At 36.8% G+C, this 27,098-nt stretch overlaps 2 protein-coding genes across 3 annotated transcripts; both read left to right on the top strand.

Moving 5' to 3' along the window:
* Positions 1 to 20,017: 20,017 nt before the first annotated feature.
* Positions 20,018 to 23,535, top strand: LOC114517108. Its single transcript, XM_028536755.1, has 6 exons — positions 20,018 to 21,761; positions 22,169 to 22,193; positions 22,267 to 22,316; positions 22,628 to 22,666; positions 22,789 to 22,873; positions 23,133 to 23,535. Exons 3-6 carry the CDS (start codon positions 22,275 to 22,277, stop codon positions 23,405 to 23,407), a joined length of 441 nt encoding a protein of 146 aa, XP_028392556.1. The 5' UTR covers positions 20,018 to 21,761; positions 22,169 to 22,193; positions 22,267 to 22,274; the 3' UTR covers positions 23,408 to 23,535.
* Positions 23,536 to 24,210: 675 nt separating this feature from the next.
* Positions 24,211 to 26,887, top strand: LOC114517110. 2 transcript variants are annotated; one of them, XM_028536758.1, is made up of 5 exons: positions 24,342 to 24,396; positions 24,958 to 25,004; positions 25,452 to 25,782; positions 25,934 to 26,153; positions 26,452 to 26,887. In XM_028536758.1, exons 2-5 carry the CDS (start codon positions 25,002 to 25,004, stop codon positions 26,648 to 26,650), a joined length of 753 nt encoding a protein of 250 aa, XP_028392559.1. In that variant the 5' UTR covers positions 24,342 to 24,396; positions 24,958 to 25,001; the 3' UTR covers positions 26,651 to 26,887. The 2 variants fall into 2 exon arrangements, with proteins under 2 accessions (XP_028392558.1, XP_028392559.1); XM_028536757.1 differs by lacking the exon at positions 24,958 to 25,004 and having other exon boundaries at positions 24,211 to 24,396.
* Positions 26,888 to 27,098: the final 211 nt, after the last annotated feature.

Genomic DNA, 27,098 nt, shown 5'->3' with positions numbered 1-27,098 from the left:
TTCCATCACTGAAATTCTATAATACTCGTTTCTGCTGAATGATCGAAGTCGTAAAGTAAAATCCTGTATCTTGGTACAATTATAATGTCGACTCTCGAGCTATCAAATTCAACTAGCTATATTCATAATTGTTCTACCAATAGTTTTAAATACAACAATTTTTAGCGAAATTTCAATTACTTTTTAAACAGATTCACCTTTAGAAATAAATACTTTCCAATCAAAATCATTTCAACGAAATTGACGGATAAATTCAAAGAGATGTCATACATTTTTTGATAAATCCACATATAAAACTTACAAAATACTTGCATGCTTTAAAATACAAAATCTACCCATTTACCTGTTGAAAAACACTTTAAAAATGCTTCAAAATCGTGGATTTTTTTCATCCATTTGAATGAAAGTTTTTCTATCCGAAGGCATCTTTTACATTATATTTTAATCAATTTTACGAGTCAATTTTTCGTATATTTTCAAGACCATCCAAATGAAAAATATTTAAAAAAAGTTTTATATTTCAAAATATCGGTTATGCTGACGTGAACCCAAATTTCAATTTAGCCAATCGCACGTTTGTAAACGTTTGCTAGTTACCAGTTTTAACTCGTCTTAAACTCACGCATGCGCATAACTTGCAAAAACGTCCAACGTCCATGACATAATGGAGGACAACTTTCATTTCGCATTTGCATTCCCGGGCGTGATTAAAATCTCCGGGCGGAATTAGTACCCTCACCCGGTGCTTCGCACCGGCTCGGGGATTACTTTCTTGTGGGGCGATCACACATGAACAAATGATTACCCGGAATTAGGTCTTAAGGGAAATTTTTGAATAGGCATTTCAAAAGAGATGTTGCCGCAGCCTATACGTAACATTTACGGTGAGAAAACGACACACCATCCAAAAGCTTGTTCTGGCCAGCTTGCCGTCCGCACGAAACCCTGGGGACGCGATCTGATTGGCTTTTTTAACTAGAAATACATTGCATGCAAAGTCCCCTCGCCTGAAGCAATAAACTTATATTTCCATCACTGAAATTCTATAATACTCGTTTCTGCTGAATGATCGAAGCCGTATAAGTAAAATCCTATATCTTGGTACAATTATAAAGTCAACTCTCGAGCTATCACATTCAACTATAATCGTAATTCATTATAAATTGTGCTACAAATTGTTTTAAATACTACAATTTTTAGCGAAATTTCAATTCCTTTTTAAACAGATTGACCTGTAAAAATAAATGCTTTCCCAATCAAAATCGTTTTAACGAAATTGACGAATAAATTCAAAGAGGTGTCGTACGTTTGTTGATAAATCTACAAGTTAAACCATAGGCAGCCCAGACTTTGACTTGCGCGTGTGATACTCGCGCGCGTGTCGCGCTTACGTTGTTTACTTCGTTTATATATTATGACAAGGTAGGAAAGAGTTTATCAAAATATTACAGATATACCTTCGTAAATGTATAATTATCTAAAAAATTACTTGAAGAAACGCCACAAAAACTACAACCTAATAATCGCCGATGATTAAACTACATCATCCTGAAGTTTATCGTCATCTTTTTTGAGATATTAACTAAACGCTCATTGGTTCTCATTTGTGGTCCTGCAGGTAAGCCAATGAGCGTTTAGTCAACAAATCATCAACAGTTTATAATCAACAAACCTGTTTAAAAAATCTGCTGTGTTTCTGTTGTATAAGATCGACGTATTTGCAATCCACGTCCTATTAGAGGCAACTTTAGTTAGGCTAGATTTCCACTTGCACTTGCAGAGAAATAGTTCGCTGGCGAAATATTTGCATAATATGCATAAAAATGAATGGATCGAGTCAAGCACGAATCTTGATTGTGGTCGGGTGTTACAATAAGAGGATATGTATGACCTCGTCCCCTGTTAACTCGGCATGAAATTCACAAACTAGGTGCATGGGGGCCCAACCAAATTTTCAACCCAACTCCTGGAATATTTCGTCCGCGCTTGAATTTCGAAGGGATATTAAACCTCATGGCATGGTTTCATTCGAAATTTCGAGATGATATTTTCTATACATGCAATCCTCGTATGATATTTCAATTACGAAGATTTCCTTTATCCGCGCCCTTCTCGACCATCTTTAATGAGCGAAATTAGAAAAAAAAAACAATTTCTCTGGAGTGTTTTAAAATTCTATTATTTCAGAGGATTATCTTAACTCCCGTTGGAGTTATTTTCAACTATAAATTTAACATCTCATTGGGAACATAACATGCCAAACTGGGGCTAAAATAACAATTTAAAATAACAGGGCGACTTGTTGCGTTTTTCATGCTCTGTTCTTTTATTTGTGATGTTATATGAAAGATTCAAAAGGAAAAATACACAATATTTCCTAAAAGTACCCGTTTGAAACTAAAGCTTTATTTCGGTTGTGGGTAAGCATATTAAATTATATAGTAATCAGCCAATGAAAAAGTCTAGGAAAGGAATTAGAGTCAACCACCAGGGAGGGAGGGATCTGCGTTAGAATTATACAATCTTTTCAAAAGTTCTTTGTCTCTCTCTTTCTTCATTATTATCCCCTTATTGGGGCAGTCATATTTGTGCATGGAAACCCTGCTTATAAGCCATGAGCATACACGAAGTTCGCATTGATTAATACGAAGAAACTTTAAAGTAAATGCCTTTCGCTTTATTTCAATTAATATTTTATAGTGTCTAGGGGATCATTTTTATCTCACACGGCTTCAGACTATTTCGTAGAGGACTTAAATAATCACCTGCCGTATTTACATTTTGTTTAACATATTTAATAGTGGGAAAAGAGAAATCAGTTAAAAACATGTTAAGGGATTTCTATACATAACATAAAATCATAGATAAAATCATACTCCTCTGCTTACAGGTTTATTAACATCTGATGATGAATTCAACACTTCATTTCAAGAATTTAAACTTGAAAGTACATTGATTCCATACGTGTTATTTAGCGGATACTGTAATCAACCAATAACATTGGTGTATCCGTAAAAACCTGGATCTAATGCATGTAATAGAATTGTATATAGTATAATTCATTTAGACGTTTACATGTTGAAACATTTTCCTGCCATGGAGGCGCTTCATAATTAGTCAAACCTCACCCCAAACACTCAAGCATGCTCGTTTTTTCTCCGCTGACCTCTATATAATAGAGTGCGACAAGCACAAAGATCAAAATATCCGCGTTCATGTCGCAGCAAAGGGCGTAATAACCTACGTGTTAGCAATAATAACCTAATAACGTAATAACCTAAATTTCTATCATGCACTTATCAGCTTACCGTTGACTGGATGGCCTACCCTTTAACCTTAGCTAACGTTAATCGAAGGAACATAATTAAACAATCCGAAAGTGCATTTTCGTGTTAAGGACGTGCAATTTCAGTCGTCATATAGAACATAAATAAAGAGTATATATAAGATGGTTGAACATGAATGAACTGAATGCCGACGTTATACTAGTTACTCCGCGAAACAACTCAGTTGAAACATGAATTAGTAACATGTGCATTTTCTGTTTTCGAGACTTTTATTATCAATGAGGGGCTGTTTACATGAGCCCGGTTACCCGAGATTCAACGAAGCGTGAAAGGACTTTGAGGTATTGAAATAAGTCTTTAAGACACCAAACAAGCACATGCTATTGTTGTGGTGATTATACGACTGCCAGGATCATGTTATCTGCTCATTTCAATACTTCAAAATCATCTCACGCTTCGTTGAATCTTGAGTAACCGCGGGCTCATGTAAACAGCCCCTGAATCTGTTCAGAAAATCTGTTGCGATTCCCCAGTAAAAAAGTCATTTGTCGTCTTTTGCCTGCGCTCGTTCGCATTACGATAAGAGACGTATTATACACATCATCGCCTCTTAATAGACCCTACCCCTTTTATATAGCTTTTAAGCGCGCAATGCGCGACGGTAGGATCAAGGTCTGTTTCCTTCAGTGTGCGCCGTGCTTTAGCCCATTCCCCTGACTTTATTCTTCTGGCAAATAACATTGATATTTCCTATATCTGAAAGCATTTTTGATCAAATGATAGCCATTTATTTGACTGCAGGTTAGTGCAGGTAAGTTTTATATAATTGTAAAGGATCGACATATGTTGTATATAGCTGGTTAGTTTGCGATTTGGTAGTCAGCTATTTTTCGATTAATTTTATTTAGCACATGAATGCGTATGAATGTGGTCGTGTAAGTTTCGTTCATATTACTCACCATTGCGAAAAATGCAACCAAGCAAGCGAGGAACAACTTCATCATCTATTATAATCTGGTATGATAAAAGTTACATGTGATTGAAGCATTTCAGAATTACATGCAGTTGGTACATATAAGTCAGGTATATTAACACTTTGTATATTAACAGGCATTTTCCCACAATTTTTTTTATTACCCTTACCTGTTGTTTGGAAGTTCTTTAGTCTTGAAATCAGCAGATTTTGATCAAAGTACAGAGTGCAAACTCACAACAAAATTTTAAAGAAAAATATCCCGAACACACGATCTTTTACAGCACCGCATTCAAAAGGTAACACATGCATAACTAGTCTTGTTTTCTGGGCCGGTTGTAATAAACGATTGGATTGTTAGATGAGAAATAAACGACTCTGATTGGCCAATTCCGTCCCTAACAAAAACTTGGTATTTCCGGCCTTAATTCCTTTGTTTGAAATAAAGAAAACAATGGCTAATTTAATTATATTTGGCTAATTTATTCAGAAATATAGCTACCAATCCTGTTTGGTTTGTTGTTTAATGCAAAGAGCCTGAAGAGGAATGAATTTGTTTTGTCCACATACAGGGTGTCTCAAAAAAACCGAAAACCTTTGAAATCACGCATAACAATTGATGTAATTGTTAGAGTTTGAATGCCTATAAGCACTCTGTTGGGACCCACAGGTGTGTAAATGTTTGCTATAAGCATTTTTATGCATGCATATGATGCAGTAAAATTTGCTTGTACGCAAAAATGATATTTATTAACAATATTTACAATTTACAATATTTGGATAACATGATATATGGATAACAATATTTAAATGTGTATATCAAGCATGCACCCTGACCTTCGACAGTTCCCTTTCCCTAGCAATACAAAGCACTTATTTTTTAAAGCTGTCCCCTAGCTGTTATATGATAAAGATGTATATATAGCATCGTGTGTTCTAACAATTTTGGCATCCATGCTATATGCATGCAGTAATGGAATTGCACAGTACGTATAAGGTTATGATTCACTTGTATACTTAACCCTGTGGTTGCTGTCGACCGATAGAGCCGCAGACGACCGCAATAAAATATCAAACTATACTCGCGGTTAACCGTAGTTCTGGGGCTGGTTGCATGAAAGCCAAATAGCGCTATCCACCGGATAGTGGTTTTTCAAATCCCCTGTTTGATATATCTTAGTATTATATCTTAGTATTCCTAAGTCGAGGATCCTCTTTAATAATTGTTGGCACAAAGCCGAAATTTAATCGCTTTTTGAGCATGTTTAAAACGGTTGAAAAAATCACTATCCGGTCGATAGCGCTATCCGGCTTACATACAACGAAATACTTATCATGGAGGGTAAAAAGTAATATACAGTACTGTCCAGAAATTAATAACCTAACAGGATAAATTGCTAACGACTCCTGGCCGGGACGGCTGTATGAATTATGAAAGCCGGATGGCGCTATATTCACATGAGTCAGGATAGTGGGTTTTTCAACCGTTTAATCGGTTCCGTGTGAACTTATATCAGGCAGTTATGATGGATCTTCTTCGATCGCTTTCTTTTGATCATGAAATATGTTTTGAGTCGAGCTAGCTCATCTAATGGAATGGGATCAGTTCGGTTCATTGTCTGTATTTCAAAGGTAAGCGATCACAAAGAGTCGATCGCCCGACATTTTTCACTGAATGGAAATCGGCATTTATTGTGATAGTGCTACTTTGAATTACCAAACGGGCAAGCTAAAAAATAGCTTGACCAAGATTGGAAATCAAAACCGCGACTTCCGGTTTGCTAGCCCAATGAGCGCTCTTCCTCTGAGGTATTAGGTTAAGCCGTTTAAATTAGTTACAGGAGCATTGCATATCGGACTTCGGATTCCCAACGTGGTCAAGCTAACTTTTTGCCGTGCCCATGCATGCATCACACAGAGTATTCAGGGTATTTCTGTATTACTCAGAGTGTTTCTGTTTACAAAAAAATAATGAAAATTCGAGTAATTACAGCTCTTAACGTAACGTAACACGTTTCTACGTCGTTAATTAAATGGAGCTTTACCGAAAAAAGTCGAGAACTTTCCGAAAGCGCGAACCCAGGGATTAAATTCAATCGGAAATTGATCGGGAAAGTATCTTTTATGCGTCCACGGTGTACTGATACGGTCCGCGGTTCAAATTTTATTAAAAAGAGTAACTAAATAAGGCATTTTGATACCTTGGAGTAGGCCGTGTATCTGTGACGTTGGATACATTCGATACCTTAGCTGTGTTTTGATTGCGCAGTTCGATATCGCTAACAGCAGCATTCTCCTATTATAAACATAAGTCGAACTGAGTGGGCAATGGTAATTCATTCAGAAAACGTACTAAGAAATTTAGTTCATATTTTCGACCAGACCAGTCAAGTTGTAGAGAAGATGTTTTAAAAGAACTTAACAGATGTGTACGGAATTACTGGTCGAGAAGAGGCAATCGTCAGAGCGCCATGCAGTGCGTCAATGTTCGTGTATGCGCGTTCTCAAAGCTGCAATATCCGAAAAGCCAGCTTAACAGATGTGCACTTCATGTTCCTATCAGGTATGAACGATTCTAAACATTTAGTCCCTAACTGTAGTTCCTTGCTAACTCGAACTCCCAAGGGGGAAAAAAAATTGTTCGAGTTAGCGTCTTAGCGAGGGTTCGAGTTAACCGGAGTTTGTGTCAGATTACGTTTATTATAAGTAATACAGTAAGGTATAAAATCCAGTAAAGTAAAAAGCAAATTCCGAATAAACAAGACATCTTGAGAATCAAAATATAATTCAAACAAGACACAGATTGAGACTGTAAATTTTCGACTTTATTACAAAGTCATCTTCAGACAGAATGAAATACAATACTTTACAACGCATATATATACAACACAGAGAGAGAGCGCACGTGTCAATCCAGCATGTAGGCGGAAGGCCGGTAAACCAAGAGAGCGAAACATGATAAGGTTGTGAATAAAACTAAATATATATGCTATATTTACAACAATATGTAAGATAGATTAATTTAAGGAAAGAAAGACCCGACAATTAAAATATAGAGAGATTAATCTCGGATAGATATCGGATATCATGCCTACCAATATGAATGGTCACCGAGAGTGCATGGACAACGTTTTAAAATTAAAAAGATCGAGAGAATATAAAAGGAACTAAAAAAGCTACATCAATAACGACCGTGGCACTACACAAAATCTTTTAAAATTTATAAGCATCTATACACAACACTGATTAAGTTGTTGTTGTTTCGATATAGAAATGCAAATTACCGGTAGTCAAAATGCTATATTCTCACATTTTAAGGTTTGACGATCTACCAATCTAAAACAAAGGTCGAGTTAACGGGATATAATTGACCAAGGGAAATTGGATTTAGTTCGAGTTAGTGAGGAGTTCGAGTTAAGCGAGTTCGAGTTAGCGGGGGACTACTGTATCACTCATATAATTGACTACAGTTTGCGTGACTGCGTGAATATAAATTTTGTGTGTAAATTGTTTTGAATATATTTTAATTTAATTCATACCGTTTGGATTTAAATTAAGTCAAGTTTAATTGCTCACAAGAGGCCTTCAGGACTCGCAAAGCATGCATGTGCTTTCTACATTTAACAAAAATTTGCGTGTTTGGTTAGACAGGATCATAGGATCGCGCCTAATGGCTTTATATGCACGTAATGAATATATCGTCATCGATGATATTTGATATGATTTTCCCCTGATATGGTTTTGCCCTACCCTCGTAGTAAAACTTTTTAGTCTTTGGACATAGTATCGATAAAAAAGTAGTTGTGTTGTTTACACTAGGGACACTGCGGACTGAATCGCGTGAAGTATATTATAGGCAAAACTCGATGGAATCTTTTTGTATTAGGTAGGCAGCAAACTGTCATCAATAACCATTATGGTATATATTTTATTATTTCATCAATTCATCTCTTCAAAAAGGGAACTACTTTCTAAATGTATTGTTATATTCCGCAAGAGAAAAATCCAAAGATATTCACATCAAATAACTGTTAAATAACAATTGCATCTCTAAAATAGACGAAAAAGAGTAAAATCAGAAGTCGTTTGTGGTATTTTATTTGAGGACTTGGTTATTTTCGCGAACTTTGCCCACAATCGCGTTCAGGGAAGCTCGCACACGCTGGTTCCTAATTCAAGGGACTGTATCTTTCGTATTTTCGTTTACTCACGTTTAATTCTCGATCTTATTACATTCAATTTTCGGTTTACAATCTATTCACGATCAGGTCACAATCTATTGACAATCTACTCACAATCCGCTCACAATCACAATCTCAATCTCAAACAATTTAGCTCTCTATTTATAACAACTGGTGACTCCCTTTTGGCACATACAATTTGCAGTTCCGTTCTCTTTCGCGTTATCATTTCTGCGTTATCTTGTTAAGTCCATCGTCCGTTCCAACATAATGTTGGCAAAAACAATCTTTTACTTCACAAACAAATTTAACATAACCTTCTACTTGGCAATAACAACTATTTCACATAACAAACAATCTAACATGACAGTTAACTTGGCAATAACACTATTTTACGCAACTTTTATGACAGTTATATCTAGGGTATAGGCGTGTAAATAACAACAGGTTTTTTGTTATAAAAATGCGAATTAATCCGAACTGTTTGCTTTGTACAGTGATTACATGCAGAGAATTTTGTCGCATAAGAAAATTTAATGATTTAAACCTGACTATATGCTACTTGAAGAATGGTACCACCAGAAGCGAGAGGCATTATTGTCATTTGATAGAGGTGTTATACTTCTACTTTTGAGCAACGAAAGCTAGGCCTGAAATTTCAATGATTTTGGTATTGCATGCTTTTAATGCGCCACGACCATTTAGACGTTTTCATAAGAAATATTCATGTGTTCACTAAAGATATCTGACGTCTTTTTTGAAGAAAACATTTCGTATAACTATGACATGTAAACACTAGTATGCATTACAAGTGTAGATACTTTCATGCAGTATTTGTAATACAAATTGTAATACAATCGATTTGGAAGGTTGACTGTTTTATTTTAAAACGGGCTATTGAAGGAAACATTTTTAGTAATTCATTAATACTTTTTTCCTCAGAGGCTTGGGAAAAAAATGTGATTGGTGCCAGGTTTGTCTTTGCCTGAAATAAAACTTTCTGGTGTGCAACCTTCTTCGACATTACTTGTTTAGCACGTTGTTTTCTTATCGTCATGTAAATTGTATTGTTCGTCCTTTCTGTTCGTCCTTTCTGTTCGTCCTTTCTGTTCGTCTTTTCTGTTCACGTATTCCAAATTAGGCAAGATATTTGTTCAACTGTCTGTTCTTATTTGAAACTCCTGCTTGAGCTAGTGGAGCTTCTTCCTCAGTTGTCCTGTAACAAGTCTTGATTTGCCGAGGAACTGAATTGTCTGTTGAGACGAAAAATGTGTTACAACTTGAATTTTGGGCCTTGGATGTGTAGACACCCCGCCTGGAGAAATGCTGAACAATATTAATCAATCAAGAATCTCATGAATGCTGAACAATATTAATCAATCTTAATCTCAACAAGCGAAATGTCTCAACTGATGAACATATTGTTACTCATCCACACACCCATACTGCCCTAAAGTTTACGCACGCGCGCGCGGCGCGTGGTTCTGCGTGAAAAGATTCCATTGGCTAATTTGCGAGGCAGGAAAAGTTCGGAGAAGCAAAACATTGAAAAAAACATATTTTACAAGCCTAAAAATGGATATCAGGACAATAACAGATGAAATCTTGAACAATATGAATGTGCATAATCTGAGAAACTTTCTCCTAGACAGAGGAATAACAGCTGCGAACTATAACAAAAGGCAGATTTGGTTTTGCTTGCAAAGGCAGCCCTAAAAATAAAGCTTGGCTTGAGTAAATTAAAAGCAAAATACCACCTGATCCTTTGAGTTTACAAGCGGCAGAAATTTCTAGACGCCTTGAAAATATTCCACCTTTTAGCATCAAAGATAATTTATATTCAACTTTTTGATGTTTAAATCAAGCGAATACGACAGACAAAAAATTGCTTCCTACAAAGCATTTGAGGACTATGGACAAGATCAAAATGAAGTTTGGATTGAAAATCTGTTATAGTATCATGGATTTCGAATACTAACATGTCTGAAATGTATAACAATGGTAATCAGTACCACCTACGAAAACGAGTAAATACGTGACCAAGAATTGTGACGATCCTACTAAATCAATGCGTATGAAAAAGTACGGAATGAACTCGCCAAGCTGAATGTTAAAATGGTCAATGATGAGGAAGAAAGCAGAAAAGTTTCGATCTATTTTATCTCACTTAAGCATGAAAGATTTCAGGCAATCCTAGAAAGTGCTTCCTCTGTGTCTTCGTGTGTGGTCCCAAGTCACACTGGAGAACGAGTCGCTATCTAACAATAACGATGTTCTCGCAATTCCAAAACCTTTTGCTTCGCTATGAGCAAATTATAAGGTTAGTGTGGCGTCTCCACGTTTATAGTGGGTGATTCATTTCGAATACGGGCTCCGGGCACTTTTTTTTGCTTTCTTTGTCTTCCTTTATACAATTTAATTTTTCTGTATCGTAAAATACGCGTGATTGAGGGAAATTTCAATTTAAGATGCAGATTTGTTTTATTGCTACCCAACAGGAAGCTACACCTGAAGTGAAAGAATTTACACTTGTAAAACTGATAGAATATGAACGTATATGCATTATTTAAATTGCAAACTTATTTCATCTAGTCTATTTCTTTTCATCAACATATCGTAATACCGAAGATCCACGATCCTCCCTAAACTAAACTAAGCATAGCTGGTAAAGCATCAAATGACCATAGCTTATGATGGTACCAAACAAATACAACTACACTGAATGTGTTTTACGTTTTGCAAAATTAGTGAAACATGTTTTCTTTCCGGTTTTTAATGGCTTGTCAAAATGATGCGCGTGTTTTATAACATATAAATTTGTTGCAACACTGTTCTCTGTATATAGTACGGAAAAAATTCATATTTTTGGACCAGGAACTGGTCCCTAACCGCTGCTGATCTTCTTGTTGTTGTTAGGGGGCGACGCTCTTTAAAAAAACCCTAAGGCTCTAGCATTACTTGTTTGATCGGAATAAAACTTGGCACAATTATTCTAAGCAATATTCCGCATCGACTGACGGAGTTCGAATTTTTACTTTTGACCTTTGAAGCAAGTTACAAGCAATTCTTGATATATTTGCAGCAAATAATATATACAAATCATTAATATTCAGCCTATATATAAGTAAACGGAAACGATTAGAAATACATTGTCCTCTCCATTGTTATATAGATACAATGCAGTTCAGAAATTAAACTCGGTTACGCAGTTCCTGGTCCCTATAGTACGATCGTACTTGTTATAATATCAAATTTAACAAATTAATGACTATCATTACAAAGTACAAACAGTTTCTCTATCTATATGTTTCCACTTGAGTGCACTTGTTTTCACTTTTGTCTCTAATTGGGTCCGCACCCCGAACTTTACTACATTGGACTGATGAAAAGTTATATATCGCATTAACAAATACACGTAGTGTAGCGAAGAATCGATAGTTTACGAATCCACACATGTGCCAAACACATTTTAGGATTGTGTTTAAGAAATGTGAAATGTTCCAAAGACTGTTACAACCTAAAATGCAAAAAGCGACTCAGATTTGCAAAAATCAGGCACAAAAAGGCAATCTCGGTTTGCATAAATAGAGTCGAACTACCGGACAACAACATGACATATATATTTATATGCATGAATAATAGTCGATAGACTTATCATCTGAGTTTTCAACATCCAGGTCACAAGAGTCCTCAGTCTCCAGCAATTTGAGATATTGATTATCTGATTATAGCATTCAGTTGACTTTTCGCGACATTTCCGCAAGCATGATTATTTTGTTGTTCATTTGAGAAAAGCTCACCTTAAATTGATCCGTTTACTATATTTTTATAATAATAATACATACAAAAAGTATTTTGGTGTGCAATGGTGTATATTTATTTTTATATTTACAAATCAACAATTTATAATATACATGCAGCTATTGTAATGTTTAAGGATTGGAGAACCACCTATCCGTTTTTAATTATTTAATAATTCTATCTTTCTGACTTTCATCTCCCTTTCGGGCAGAGTCAGGAAACCACTAGCCTAGTATTTATCACCAGCTTCACCGTCAGGATGATCCATGTGGATATCCTTTTCCTCTTGTAGCGTTTCCTGCTGAGTTTCATCATCTTCTTCTGGCTGAGTCAGCAAGCCATTAGCATCCTCGTATTTATCTCCAGCCTCATCGTCAACCTGATCGATGTGCATATCCTCCACTTCTTCTAGAGTTTCCTCCTCGTCAACCCTTTCCGCCAAGGTTAACAACCCGAGTGCTTTCCCGTATTCATCTCCGTACCACACTTCGGTGCCAGCCTCTACCTCTTTGTACGCCCGGTAGAAAATCTCTCCGTGATACTGGTACGCGATCAGATTCGGCTCATCCTTACCGCGCGCGTGCGCAATTCACATAACGAATCCAGTTACTGTTACTCGGGTCAATCCCATCCACGACACGCGTGGTGTTTTTCCGTTTTTAACTATCTGAATATATGAACGAAAAGAAAAAAGGTTTTTCAGGAAGAAACCTTATATTAGAACATCTATGCAGTAAAACTGCTTTAATAAGACTGAACTCCTAAGGACAGTACTCGAAGAATAGAATAGAATTTTCAGAAATCTTCACCCGATTTGCTTGATTATATCGAATCGATATCACTAAAACTGGTAATGTCTCTAAATCAACTAACTAAATATTGACGGAACTGAATAGAATGATGCTGTCTACGTACTCTGAGCGATTACAGTATCATTTCAGTACTGAAAAATGGCCTTCGAGAGGCCATAGTACTACGAGTATTATTCAATATTATGGGTAAAGCAATGGACCACTTGCATCATTGACCAACTTTTGATTCAGGTGACACTGAAAAAGGGAATTGCATACTAAACTTAAGGTGGTCTTATACATACTATAAATGCCGATAAATGCATACTAAACTTAAGGTGGTCTTATACCAATTTTTTTCACTTTTATTTTGAAAAATATAAAAATCTTTTCATGCTATATTGCAAGCCAAGTTGTTCCGAGTAAAAAAGACTTGTAAGTCTTCAATCACTAAAGTTAACCCTACCAGTTTTTGGCAAACCTCGAATAAATAAAACTTCTCCAGTATTAAACGTTTATAGGCTATATATAAATATAGATCTACTACGATCTACCTAAAATAAACAGTCGCTATTTTACTTAGACTGAACGAAATACAACACTTTTAGGGTTCACGTCCGACACAATCGTCTTTAAAGTCTACCATGAAAATTTCACATTTGAGGACTCCCTGTTCTTCTTCAATCCCAAACTGAACTCTTCGTTGTTCAAAATTCGCTTGCCGTCTTAAGCTGTTTTGCGCCTCAATCACCCAGTCTCTTAATGCAGTATTGCACTCAGCTTTGGTTAGTGTCCACTCATGCAACCGTTGAACCGCTCTCGATCTTGCAAGGCAATTAAAAGCGAAGCGCCGCACCCACGCTGTTATTCTTAGAAGTGTTGATCGACTACTGGAGTTGTCTATCGATATTATGCTATTAATGCTCTCAGCTTCTTGCGTTTCCGTGAGAAGCATATAACTGCCGTCTTTTTCTCTTCAGCCTTACTCTCTTTTGTGCTTGCAGTGCTTTCTGATGGGGGCCATGCGTGTTCGCCTTTAGTCAACCATGATGGGCCGTACCACCATATCTTTTTCATTGCTCAATAATTGCAACGCGGCTATTACTCGAGATCCTATATCTGCCACGTTATGTTCTCCCGGGCAATGTCTCCATTCTCGCTTACTGCTTAATTTTTATATTCATTCACTCTATGGCTCACAAATTGCTTCCATTCCCCTCGATTTTGGACCCAACATAGCGCGGTTTTGCTGTCAAGCCAATATGTTATTTCGCTACCTTCTAACTGCGATCCTAGGGCGTTCTTAATTGTATGCATTAGTCTAACCAGCAGCGTTGCAGACATCAACTTTAGCCTGGGTATCGTTAACGTTTTCAGCGGTGCTACCCTCGACTTGCTCGCGATCAATCGTGCATAATAATCATTCTGCGTCCGGCTTAAAACATGTACACAACAGCTGAATACGTCTTATTGCTCGTATCTGCGAACCCGTGAAATTGGTACTCTAATATCTTCTCTTTCGGACTCTTATACAAACACCTATCGACTTCAATGAATTTCGTTTCACAAAGTTCTTTTAACCATGCGTTTAGTGTCTGCTTTTTCTCTTCATGTAAAAAGTAATTCCATGCCAACTAAAACTGGCGATATAATGGGCTACGTAGTTTTGGGGGCAAACATTCTCGACAATAATTCCTAGCGGGTCGAAAATTCTTGCTAAAAGGCTATATAAGTACATTCCTCTTAGTTGGCTTAAGATTTTCAGCTGCGCTGATTATACTTTCAAAATCAAATCTTATCTTATCACGTTTAGAATCCTATGCTTGCCATGACACAAGAAAACTGCTAAAAATAACCACTTTGTTATGTAATGCAAATTTGTGCACTAGTGCTGGATCCACACCTGCCTTTAAGTATAGATCGTAAGCTAGTTCACTGATGACTGACTTCACTCGTCTCGTCACCTGTAACCATATCGTCCACATAGAAACTCTCAATCATTGTCTCAACAAACTTCGGATCTAATCCCTTATATTTTGAAAAATGATACCTTAAAGTTGCATTTAACTGAAATGGAGAGGAATTTAGCCCAAATACCACTCGACAGAACCTATGAACCTCACTTTCGAACTTTCCACGCATTTTCCACGTCTTTTAACCACAAAAATCGCAAACAATCCCCATCAGCTTTATCAACTTCTATATTTAAAAATGCTTTTTCAATATCGGCAATCATGGCTGCTCTCTTTTGTCTAAAATGTACTAAAATGTCTAAAAGCAACGGGTCCAATGAAGGTCCTACATGTAAACATTCATTTATATAGACGCGCTCTTTTTACCCCCGCTCTTCGCAGAGGCATCGTAGACAATGCGCAGCTTCGTCGTTACTGCGTCCTTTCGCACCACGGCCAGATGTGATAAATAATGCACCTATTCTGCAATTTCTAGTTTCGCGACCTAACCTTTTCAATAACGCCCGAACTTAGTTGCTGTTTTATAATTGCGTCATACTAATTCAAAAGCGCAGGGTCATGCTTAAGCTTCCTAACTTGACCTTTCAGTCGCGATATACACATTTCGTAATTACTTGTCAAGTTGTCGTGACTCTCTTTCCAAGGCAATTTTACTGAATATCTACCTTCGCTGAAGGAAATCGACAAATTCCTCGTGCACCTCATCAACTGGTTGTACACCTAGCGTTTTTAAATCCCTTAATCTTTGAGCATCACATGCAAGACTGCAAGAGGCTCATCCTTTGCTACAAAATTCACATGCGTTACACCCGCGACATGCATGTAGTGCTGCACTGCTGCTCGAATCAAATTGTAGTGGCCCAGAGTCCCAGACAATGTCCAACCTAGCACGGTCTTCACAGCAACGGGGTCGGCCGGCTCGCCACGAATAGTAACCTCAGTTTGAAATTGCCATAAGTAATCTGCCCCAATTAAAATATCTATATCTAGCTCATCTGCCTGCCTGTGAACATCCGAGAACCAAATGTTCTTCAGATGTAGATTGTTTCGTCGGAACCAAGACGACCGGTTAGCACAATTTTAGAATAAGCACATGTCCAAGGAAAACTCGCAAATCGTATTATAAAAAATATTAAACAATTCGATCTCGAATTAGAACAAATTAATACAAAGAATATTAAAAAAAAAACATGCATATGTAGTTCCGATCAAGTTCGCACGTGTGATCTAAATTACAGGGGCGGATCTAGGGGTGATCAGAGCGATCACGCGACTAAGGTAAAAATTGCGAAGAAAAGTGTTTGAATGAAGTAGCAGTCCAGTTGCTAACACGTGCAGTGTATTGAGCTGATCGGGCACTGGTGATGTTTGGCAGTCCAGTTGTTAAAAGAGTTCCGTGACCAGGCCTTCAAGCACGAGCGCGCAGAAAAGCGGTCTTATGCATGAATTTTGCTCGCTTCGTCATCAAATCCCAGTCATCTGATTGGCTGTCTCTCTTTTTGCGCGATCTGTGGGGAGTTCTGATCGGTGAAGCTATCAGGGGCTCGAATTGGGCTATTCAATTGGCTAATTCAAAATCTATCTCAATTCTCATTGGTTGTATTTTTCTGATCGATCAGTGTGATCTGACCTTGACCTGAGAGCGTGCAAACCGCAAGGTTCCTTTTTTCCTTGACCTTTCTGATTGACGTCATCGTCGTTTTGACAGCAACGAAAACTCGAACGATTATTAAACTCAAAAGAAAAATTTTATTATCAAAACTATTTATTAATCATGTCAGATCTTTACAAAGCCGTGAGATGTGCTTTGGAGAAAGACGATCGGCAATATCTTAAAACTATCGAGGCCGATCTGAGGAAGCGAATAGACGCCGCAGCAAAGCGTTCAACTGAGCAATTATTAAACGAACTGAAAAAAACCAGCTTCTGCCTCATGAGAAATTTTGCTGCGAAATTGTACATCCCGGCGTCTGTTCGGCAGACAACAAAGAAGTTTTGTACAGCCTTAAGGTAAACATAACAACATTTTACAAAGATTTCGTGCATTTGTTTATTGGTGATTGTGTAATTTGTGTTAGAACTGTCAAGCTGCACAAGCTATAAAGTAGAAATTTACACGTTGCACGTTGAAATTTACATAGGATTTCGCTTTAATTTGCATATAACTGCGGCGTATGCATACGCTTCAAGAAGAATCGAGCCATCGAGGAGTGTAATAATGTTTTATCACTATTATGTGAACTTCGTGTGTACCTAATACCTTCTGTGAAATGTACAACCCGATGTGTTAGGGTAAAGCTTAGAGCACTAAACTGTGTTTTAATTTCAAAAATAATTATTCAAAACACATAGCAGTAAAGCATACAAGTGGCCATATTTTCTGATTACATTTTAAACAATGAACACAAGTTTATTATATAATAATTCTATAATTATATTGCCAATTATTCATACTTAATGGTTCATGAAAGTGGAACATGATGTTTTTGCTATCAAGCTATCAATTACTAGGTTAATATTTATTCATCTTTACCTAAGTGACTGACTAAGATATACCTAAGTGTAATAAAAAAGTTTCATTCATGCCCTAGTCTCTCTTAGATCTGAAACTACTGGGAACTGCTTGTATATATAAGCTCTGTGTCCTTAGTAGAAGTGGGTAACAATAGCTTAATGGAGCTATTGAGAATTTTGACCTCCATAGAGCTCTTCCTTAATGCTGATTTTTATTCTCAGCACCCTTGTTTTTCTTCTGCTGTGGAAGAGCATGATCAATACTTCAGCAAAAGTATCAATAACCTTTTATCAATGTCTGTTTCTAAGGGATATGTTTATAGATACTGGTTGTACGAAATATGACTTGGTTAGACAGGAAGCTATATATACTTAATTGCAGTGAGAAGAAATGGTCATCCTTTCTCTGTATAATGGGTCTGTATTTAATGGGCTTCAATTTTAAATAGGAATACTTTCACCTATTAATTATCCTGATTGTGAGGAACAAAGAAGTAAATTGCTATTTAATTGCATGATTCAACCACACTTAACTCCAAAGAAAGGTTTGGATGATCTTCATCATATTTTGTTGTGTTGTAAATGTAAGAAACACCAAAATATTCAATCGAACTAGCATATTTGTGGTTGCACCTATGTAAATTTAATCAAGTATGGTTACTTGCAATATGTAAAGCATCATTGCTACTAAATTCACCAATTTCTACAGCAGTGCAAAGATTTGAAGGCGGGTGCTGGGCTACTGCTGAGGCATAAAAACAATCAGCATGTGCTCTTATGGAAAATGCCTGTCTATGTCAGAATCACACAATGTCTTTGTAGTAGTATCATGCTTTTCCTAGGCATGCTGATGAGCCCTGATATTTGGCGAAACATTCACATTGCATCTGCACCCCCCCCCGACGAATGCGACGTCTCCCCCCCCCGAATTTCTTGTTTGAAACTTTTTGACTAAGGTACGAAAAATCCTAGATCCGCCCCTGCTAAATTACCCCTAATAATATTACCTAAACAACAATATAAAATCAATAGCTTACTTCTGTGGCGAGGTCCTCTAAACCACGGAGGAACAGGTTAGCCCGTCGTAGTCTTTCACACAGATACTTCACATACATACATTTACACATTTTCCGTCTCGCTTCTCATATTTGCCTTTCTCACTAATGATATGCTGATGTTATTGCATGCCCTATATGACGTCATGATCAAAGTTCATGTCAAGCCTACTCACATGTCCATCATGCTTAGAGAAGCTGTTGATCCATGGATACCCGTATTTGTACTTTTCAACTTCAACATGCACGTTAGAGATCCGTGAAATTTCGGGTACAACAAAGGCTTCAATTCGAATGGATTTTGCTACCCCCGTGTGAAGCAAATCTATGGAAACAACCTCATGCAACCGCGATCCGCTGGACTGATTTCCGAATGTGTTCAACGCGAACCACTCTTTCCTAACTAACTGACGTTTCGCTGACTTAGCAATCCTACATGTTACGAATGTTTTTTGGCTTGCCGAATCGAAAAGAAACCTAACTCTAGCCTCCCCCCGCCCTCTGACTATGGCTTGGAGAACTACACAGCTGCTGAAGCTCACATGTAGGTTCCCAATTTCGGGCCCGGGAACCTTTTGGTCAACAGGGACTTCTCTTTCGCTTTCTTCACTCTCTTCATACAAAGCTGTGTGATGTTTAACATTTTTCACAAATAATCTCATGTCTACAATCACGGGCCCTATGACCCTTTCTCATGCAGTTAAAGCATCTAGAATATTTAATCAAAATTTGCTTACGTTCCTTAAGTTCCACCTTTTTGCAGTCCTGGTGTCTGTGGTTCCCCAGGCAGAAGGCGCAGCTGTCGACATCATTTCTCTTTACGTGTAAGGCATTTCCCGAACCAAGGCCGTTGTTTTTGCCGTTGAACCTCTTTCTTGGCTCTTCCTCTGGTCAACTATATTCTTCGCGCAACTCCACTTCCCCTTCCAACGCGGCCAACACATCGTTCATGCTCCATTCACCATGGGGTTTGTCTCTTGTGACAGTCAATCGCACAACTTCGGGGATCTTTTCTAAAATCGCTGGCACCACGATATCCGAGTATGAGGCCTCGTCCACCCCAAGGGCTTCCAATCCTCGATAGTGTGTCTCTATTTTGTCGATTAAATGTCTCAATCGTCCGTTGTCTCTTGTGCTGTAAACTGGTTGAACTCTTAGCAACTCCTGTATGCGTGCTCGTCTGATGAGCTTGTCTTTCCCGTACCGTTTGAGCCTATAATCCTATTACAATACCAATTCACATGAGTCTTATACACGCAATTACTGTAGTTATTTCATTGCCAATCACATGCATGCACACTTTTCAATCAATTTATCAGCATAGGCATACCGGACAGCGGGGCAGGGGGGCAATTTCGAGAATCAAGAAATTCGGGCAAAGTTCAGAGTTACTTGGATGGCTAAAATTTTTAAAACCAATTTCATGATATATATCACATCTGTGTATTCTATTTGGCCATTTTTGTTACACTTTCTTGAAAGCACATCCGCACATTGCAAAGTTTATTGTTACAAATCTGGTAAGTTAAAATTCGGGCACACTGTATATAATTATAAAATTCAGGCGATTTTTTTGCCCCCCAAACGAAGTTGCGCCCGTACGCCTATGTTTATCAAAACACATTTGCGCACAAAGGTGAAAGTTATACCAGGCCACGCTATTTTAATGCTTGCTATCTGTAAAGTAATCTGCAAATTCTGAAAGACAAATCTGTTCATGTGCACGTCGTACACATCAAGTCTAACTCTCATTGCATGGTCACATGTCGGTGAAAACGCTTTGTAGCGCTTTTATTTAAATATTTTAGTTGGAAAAATACAAACATAATCCATATTAATCTTGCAATTATTAAAAATGCTAGTTTTTTAGGCCCCCTTGTATGATCAGAAGATTTATACCGCGGATTCGAAAAAAAACAGCGTCCTATATCTAATCCACTTTATTCTTATAGCAAATAAGCTGCAACAAAATCAAATGAATTAAATTGAAATCACAGTTAGATTTGTTCAATTGGAGTGGTTCAAAATTGCGAATTGAAAATCCTGCGTGCTTGAACAATAGTGTATATAGTTTCTTATATAGAAAATTCAGAAGTTACTTTTTGTAGAAATTATACATCCAATACGCTGAGTATGATAAAATGTACCGGACGAATTCGAGCATAGTCCAAAATTCGTTCGGTCCCGTGTGAACGTAGCCTATATAAAACAGTTATGTATGTCCATAAAGGCGAATTTCCCTTCTTCGATCGCTTTCTTTTAGATCATGAAATGTGTTGAGTCGAGCTAGCTCATCTAATAGCATGAATGGGATCAGTTCGGTTCATTGTCTGTATTTCAAAGGTAAGCGATCGCAAAGAGTCGATCGCGCGACATTTTTCACTGAATGGAAATCGGCATTTATTGTGATAGTACTACGTTGAGTTACCAAACGGGCAAGCTAAAAAATAGCTTGACCAAGATTGGAAATCAAAACCGCGACTTTCGGTTTGCTAACCCAATAAGCGCTATTCCTCTGAGGCATTAGGTCAGGCCGTTTAATTAAATTAGTTACAGGAGCATTGCATATCGGACTTCGGATTCCCAACGTGGTGAAGCTAACTTTTTGCCGTGCTCAGTTGTATTACTCAGAGTAGCTTGGGATCAGCCTAGTATCCTATTACAATACCAATTCACACGAGTCTTACACACGCAATTACTGTAATTATTTCATTGCCAATCACATGCACACTTTTCAGTCAATTTATCAGAACACATTCGCGTACAAAGATGAAAGGTATACCAGGCCACGCTATTTTAATGCTTGCTATCTGTAAAGTAATCTGCAAATTCCGAAAGACAAATCTGATCATGTGCACGTCGTACAAAAATAAAAACATAATCAATAGTAATCTGGCAATTATTGAAAATGCTAGTTTTTAGGCCCCCTTGTATGATCAGAAGATTTATACCGCGGATTTAGAAAACTAAAAGCGTCCTGTAAGTAATCCACTTTATTCTTAAACACTTAGTTCTCCAGGTATTTTTAATCGCTCCCTATTGTGTATTCAACAGTACGTGACCTAGCCTCAATTTTAAATTTTTGTCGTTATCAACTTCTTTAGAAATTCATTGTTTAATTTAAACCGATTGGAAAACAAACATTGGCATAGTGGGAGTAAATATCAGACAAGCTGGCTAGGCTAGGTATTAAAGAAACACAAATAGCAAATAAGCTGCAACAAAATGAATTTAATTGAAATTACAGTTAGATTTGTTCAATTGAAGTTGCTCAAAATTGCTAAATGAAAATCTTGCGATCTTGAACAATGGGATAGTTCTCTTAGAAAATTCAGACGTTGCTATTTCTAGAAATTATACATTCAATATACGCTGAGTATAATAAAATTTTTCCTTTCATGTCTAATTAGTCTCTCTCATTGAAACAAAAATTCGATTTTAATTACTTTTTGCGCAACTTTGCATGTACAAACATACTAAATCATGCATGCTATTTTTAATGGGTGGATGGGTAGAAGCTATAAAAGATGGTAAAAGATAGATTTTCATCAGATTTCATTTTCTGCTTCTGTGTATACTTCTGCTGATTTCAGGACCTGAAGAACTTCCAAACAACGAGTAAGCGAAGTGTATAATCCAACTAAGATTCATTACGACAAATTCATAACGCTGTCATTTTAATTATAAACAGATTAAAATATGAAGCTGTTTTTGGCTTACTTGGTTGTATTGTTCGCATTGGTAAGTAAATTGGAGGTCCTTTACAAGTTCATATTTCAAATATTCCACGAAAGCATGGTAGCTAATTTGCTCATTGGAAAATTAACCAAATTATGCAGCAGGAAGGGAACGTTGTTTATAAAAACTCGTCTAAATATTATGAATATGAATGGTGGGTAAATGCATTGGTATGATAGGTCGGGCAATGCTGAAAAAGGTATCGTAATAATTTTAATTGTTTTCTCTTACCCTTGTTCCCTCCTCTACCGTGTTGATATTTCAGAAACTCGATACTGTATCCAGTATTTGAATTGCTTACATTTTCTACACAGGCCTTTGCTGATAAGTTGGAACTCAAACGGACTGCTGAGGTTTGGCTTTTCGCATATCTCTATTTTGTATTTTTCATTTTGCATTGCTGCAAAATTATATGTTTTTACACGTTAACTTGTGCTCAGACTGAGGATCGTAAAATTTTCATTTGTTCTTTCAGTCGGATGACAAGAACCGCTTTGAAGCTAAGGGCTTGGTGAGCAGCGATGAGATAAAAAAACGCGGTTACATCTGTGCGACTTCATGTAAGTTAGTGACAATAATCCCCAAAAATGATTTAATCCTACCTCTATAAAACCTTACGTCTAAATCTTCAATATACTTTAAGTCCCATCGTAGAATAAAAAAATCAGTGCAAACTACAAGATTTTGTCTATGAACTTGCCAATAAATTCCTTTTTCACATGCATTGATGACCAAATGAAACAACGCCATTTATCGCTTGAACTAGCCCAATTATATCAGTAAGTTGGCATTGTTTATATCCTCCGATTTTATGTACAGGTGAAAGTGGGCAAGTTACGTCAAAATATTGTACCACCGCTGCAAAGTATTGTTTCGGCAACGGACAGGTTGTTGATGTCAGATTCGGTACTGCATTTAAAGCACCACCAAAGGTGACTGTTGGCCTTACCCGTATCGACACACACAAAGATCAGAATGTTCGTGTACATGTTCAAGTGGAAAGCATAACAACTTCTGGATTCAACATAAGATTCAAGCCATGGGATTATTCTATTACCTATCAACTAGGCATCAACTGGATGGCCTGTCCTTGAAGACGATCAAAAGCAAGCTGCATGCATTAGTTAATCAACAAGGAAATTTAGTTTAGACTTTAAGGAATCAAGGCATTTTGTGTTTATGTATTTTTCGAGTGTAATTTGCAACGTTTATGGCGAATAAACCTGTTAACAAAATATACGCTGTTGGTTTTTTTCGAGAAATCCGCGCGCCTCTTCGAGGTGAGCGTTTTTTTCATTTTTGGGACAGGAAAGGGAAAGAAAAATACAAGTTCACAAGCGGAGAAATAAATCTTAAACCTGTATATCTCAATATTTTTGGCACAGGAATTACTGTGCTTTAAAGAACTTAAGGGGTTTGTCCGCTGTTTTCGGTGACTGTACATTTTTATATTTTTATAGTCTATTTCTATGTATTTTTCCATCTATATATGATCTATTCGTATATAGTCTATATACATTCCGTATATTCTGTATATTCTTTCTCTCTCTTTAAGTAAAATAAGAGAAAAATAATCTGAGGGGAAATATATATTTGCTTTTTCATATTAAATGATAAAAATTATTTCTAAGTCCCAGATCATAAACTTCTAACTGAGTACGATCCCTATGACACCCCTATGACAATCCGTAATAAACAACGTTTATAAACAAACGATGGGAAAATTGATGATTCCGGCTTTCCCCCCAACCCCCCCCCCCCCCCTTTAAGGTCTTATTTTGAACAACTCTGCATGATCTTCCTACATGAAGTTTACATGAAGTATTTTACCCACCTTACGCTTCGCAAGGATTTCTGGTATACATTTTCAAATTTAAATTTGCATTTTGGCCAAATATAAAAATAAATATTGTGATTGTTGTTCCATTTCGTGTTGCGGTATAGATAATGTGTTGACAAGAGGATAACTCGGTTTGTTTTACGGTTTACGTCGCCGTTAATGATGGCCAATTACAACGGGATAGTTAAATGTGGAAATATGGAATTAAAACTGCCCCGAAAACAACGGAAAGTTTTGAAAAAGGTATTAAACTAATGTTCAATATGGCGGCAAAATGCTTGTGTTATTTGTGCCAATAGAAACGAGTTTTGCCCTTTTTCTTTCAAACGATTTCGTGAATACGTATTTGGTGAAAATATTTTATCTATTGGGCTAACTGCTCCAACATTCATATATGTTCAATTTTGAAAAACACAATGTTAATAGCCATTGGCCACTTTGTTTATATTGCTACATAATATAGGGCTTTGCTATGTTTTGGCAGACGTTCAATTAGGCTTCTCTCTACTTTTTTTAATACATTTTTCAAGAGTAAGACTTTTCATACCTTTTTAATTAAAAGTCTGTTCAACACCAGGTATAACATCTGGGTCTGTAAAGGTCTGTATAACATCTCCCAAAGATAGAATATAATGAATCCCCATGTATTAGCAAGAACATCACATATATGGCTAGCCAACATGCTTTGTGATATATTGGGCTTGCCAGTACTCATTGTGATATGGTCTTTGTGCAAGATCCATAAGCCTTATAACTTATTGACTTAATCATGTCATTTAAAAGCTTGTCCTTCTCGATTTATAGAAAGCATTAATTAATTGATATTTGCAAGCTAGAAGGATATGTGAATGGTAAAATTGCCAAATTTTTATAGATAAAATAGACAGAATTAATTTTCTCTGTTATTTGTTTATACCAAGCAATACAGGGTGTCCCAAAAAAATGTCCCCTCTATTGAAATCAAGCCTTTGTTCGAATCTGATTGCCTTAATATTATGATAAACCCAATTGAAAGCAAGACGCTTTATTTGAATGCCTCAACCTAATAAATATGGTATTTACACACTACTGCGTTGATCATGCATTCAAATTCCAACAAAAGCTTCATTTCAATAGCGGGGACTTTTTTTGGGACACCCTGTATATAAATGTACTGTAATTGATAATTCAAGCCTATACTTGAGAACCATGCATTTCCAGGTTAATTACTAATTGTAACAATGTAATATATGTGCAACATACTGTATACGTCTACATATGGTCTACAAGAATCATTGGTTAATTTTTTCTCACCAAAGGCTTGGAAAAATAAATGGTTTGTTTTACGTCGTCAAACGGCGGGTGGAAGTCCAAGGCTGGAATGCTATCGTAGTGAGGTGGCTTGTCTCAGTGGTCAATGTAAAAGATGGATCTCACTCAAGGATATCACATCAGTAGCAGAAGGAAAATCATCAAGAACTCACACAAATATTTTTGAAATACTTGTGAATAAAAACAAATATGTTTTCTCGGTTGAATCGCTTACGGAGCGAGCTGAGTGGATCTCTATGATAAAGGACATAACATTGCTGAAACAAATGAAAGATATTCCAATTGCTTTGAAAGGAAATGAGTATGAAAATGAGTATGGTAGGTTTGTTTGAAGGGCATCTAGTTATTATTTATGGTTATAATGTACCTAAAAAATATTTAAAGTTCTAGGATTTTTGATGATGTTTGGCTTTTTAGTGAAAAGTGCAGTTGGGTGAAAATATCAACATATGGTGTTTACTATTTTTAGAACTATTTAAAGTAACAGTAATGAACACAAAGGATTCAGAGAGATTGCAAATAGTTGGTGATTATTATCTAAGTGTGGAGCCAAGGTTTTTATGTCTTCATGACATTGAAACTGGTGCTGTTACAACACAGTGGAATCTTCAGTATTTGCCAAGATTCAACTTGAGAAAAGTATCAAAACTGCAGGATCTTGATATGATTCTTGTTATCTGGGCATCAAGGTATGCAGGAATGTTAAGCCATTGGGATTGAAAATAAGATGGTTTTTAATGGTACTAAGAGGTTGTATAACAAGGTTGCTGTTTCTTACTAGACAAAGCAATGTTGATAAATTCTAGGCCCGAATGCAAGCACTTGATGCCTTTGAAACAAGTTGCACGTGTTTACCTGTGGCATTTACTACTTTTAAAATAGGCTATCATTAGATTGAAACGAGGAGTGAAATGTAAAATAATTACCAAACATCACATATTGTTTGCTATTTGTTTATGAACAACTTCTTGTTTTTTCATTTATCAGAGATTGCAAGAGCAGGCATGGTGAATATCACTTTCTGACACGTGAGGGAAAGGAGATTATGACTGCAATCAAGATGGAGACATGTCGCCTAGCAACGGAGAAAATAGAAATGTCTGACGAATCAGCTAGGTCTACATTACAAAATGATCAAACGGCTCATACAACTAATAAAGATGTAATCGAGCCGCAAATCTCATGATAGGCCTACTAAACTGGACTGCGTGGTTACCTTGTGGAACAAGGACCGATTTTTATGGAACCTTTTGATTTAACCACCTCCGCCCAAAATATGGTGAACTTCAGAGTTCAGCCGCATACCGTACGGTTGAGCCAAACAACATGTGCAAGTTTTTTCCTCAAGGGCTCAAATATCTTTTGAAATTTGAAAAGGCTAATTGCAAAACCGTATTGCAGATTAAAATTGCTTTTATAGAAACTGTCGCTCTTTCCGTTTGGTGTTTCACCCCCAAACTCAAAATGTCTTTTGGAATTAATGTTGTAGTGTTGCGCCGTTTAGTATTGTTAAAATATCGTTCATATTGTCCCAATTTCCGGCCAACATTTGTAGGGTTTTTTAAACAAATCACCATGGGCAATGCTCAAGTAATCCATCATACAAACACATTTTTTTAGACGTCTTTTTATAG

This window comes from Dendronephthya gigantea, unplaced genomic scaffold (genome assembly GCF_004324835.1).
Source record: "Dendronephthya gigantea isolate DGI-Jeju-01 unplaced genomic scaffold, DenGig_1.0 000007F, whole genome shotgun sequence".
In the NCBI taxonomy this organism is placed as follows: domain Eukaryota; kingdom Metazoa; phylum Cnidaria; class Anthozoa; order Malacalcyonacea; family Nephtheidae; genus Dendronephthya; species Dendronephthya gigantea.
This window is presented reverse-complemented; position numbering and strand designations above follow the sequence as displayed.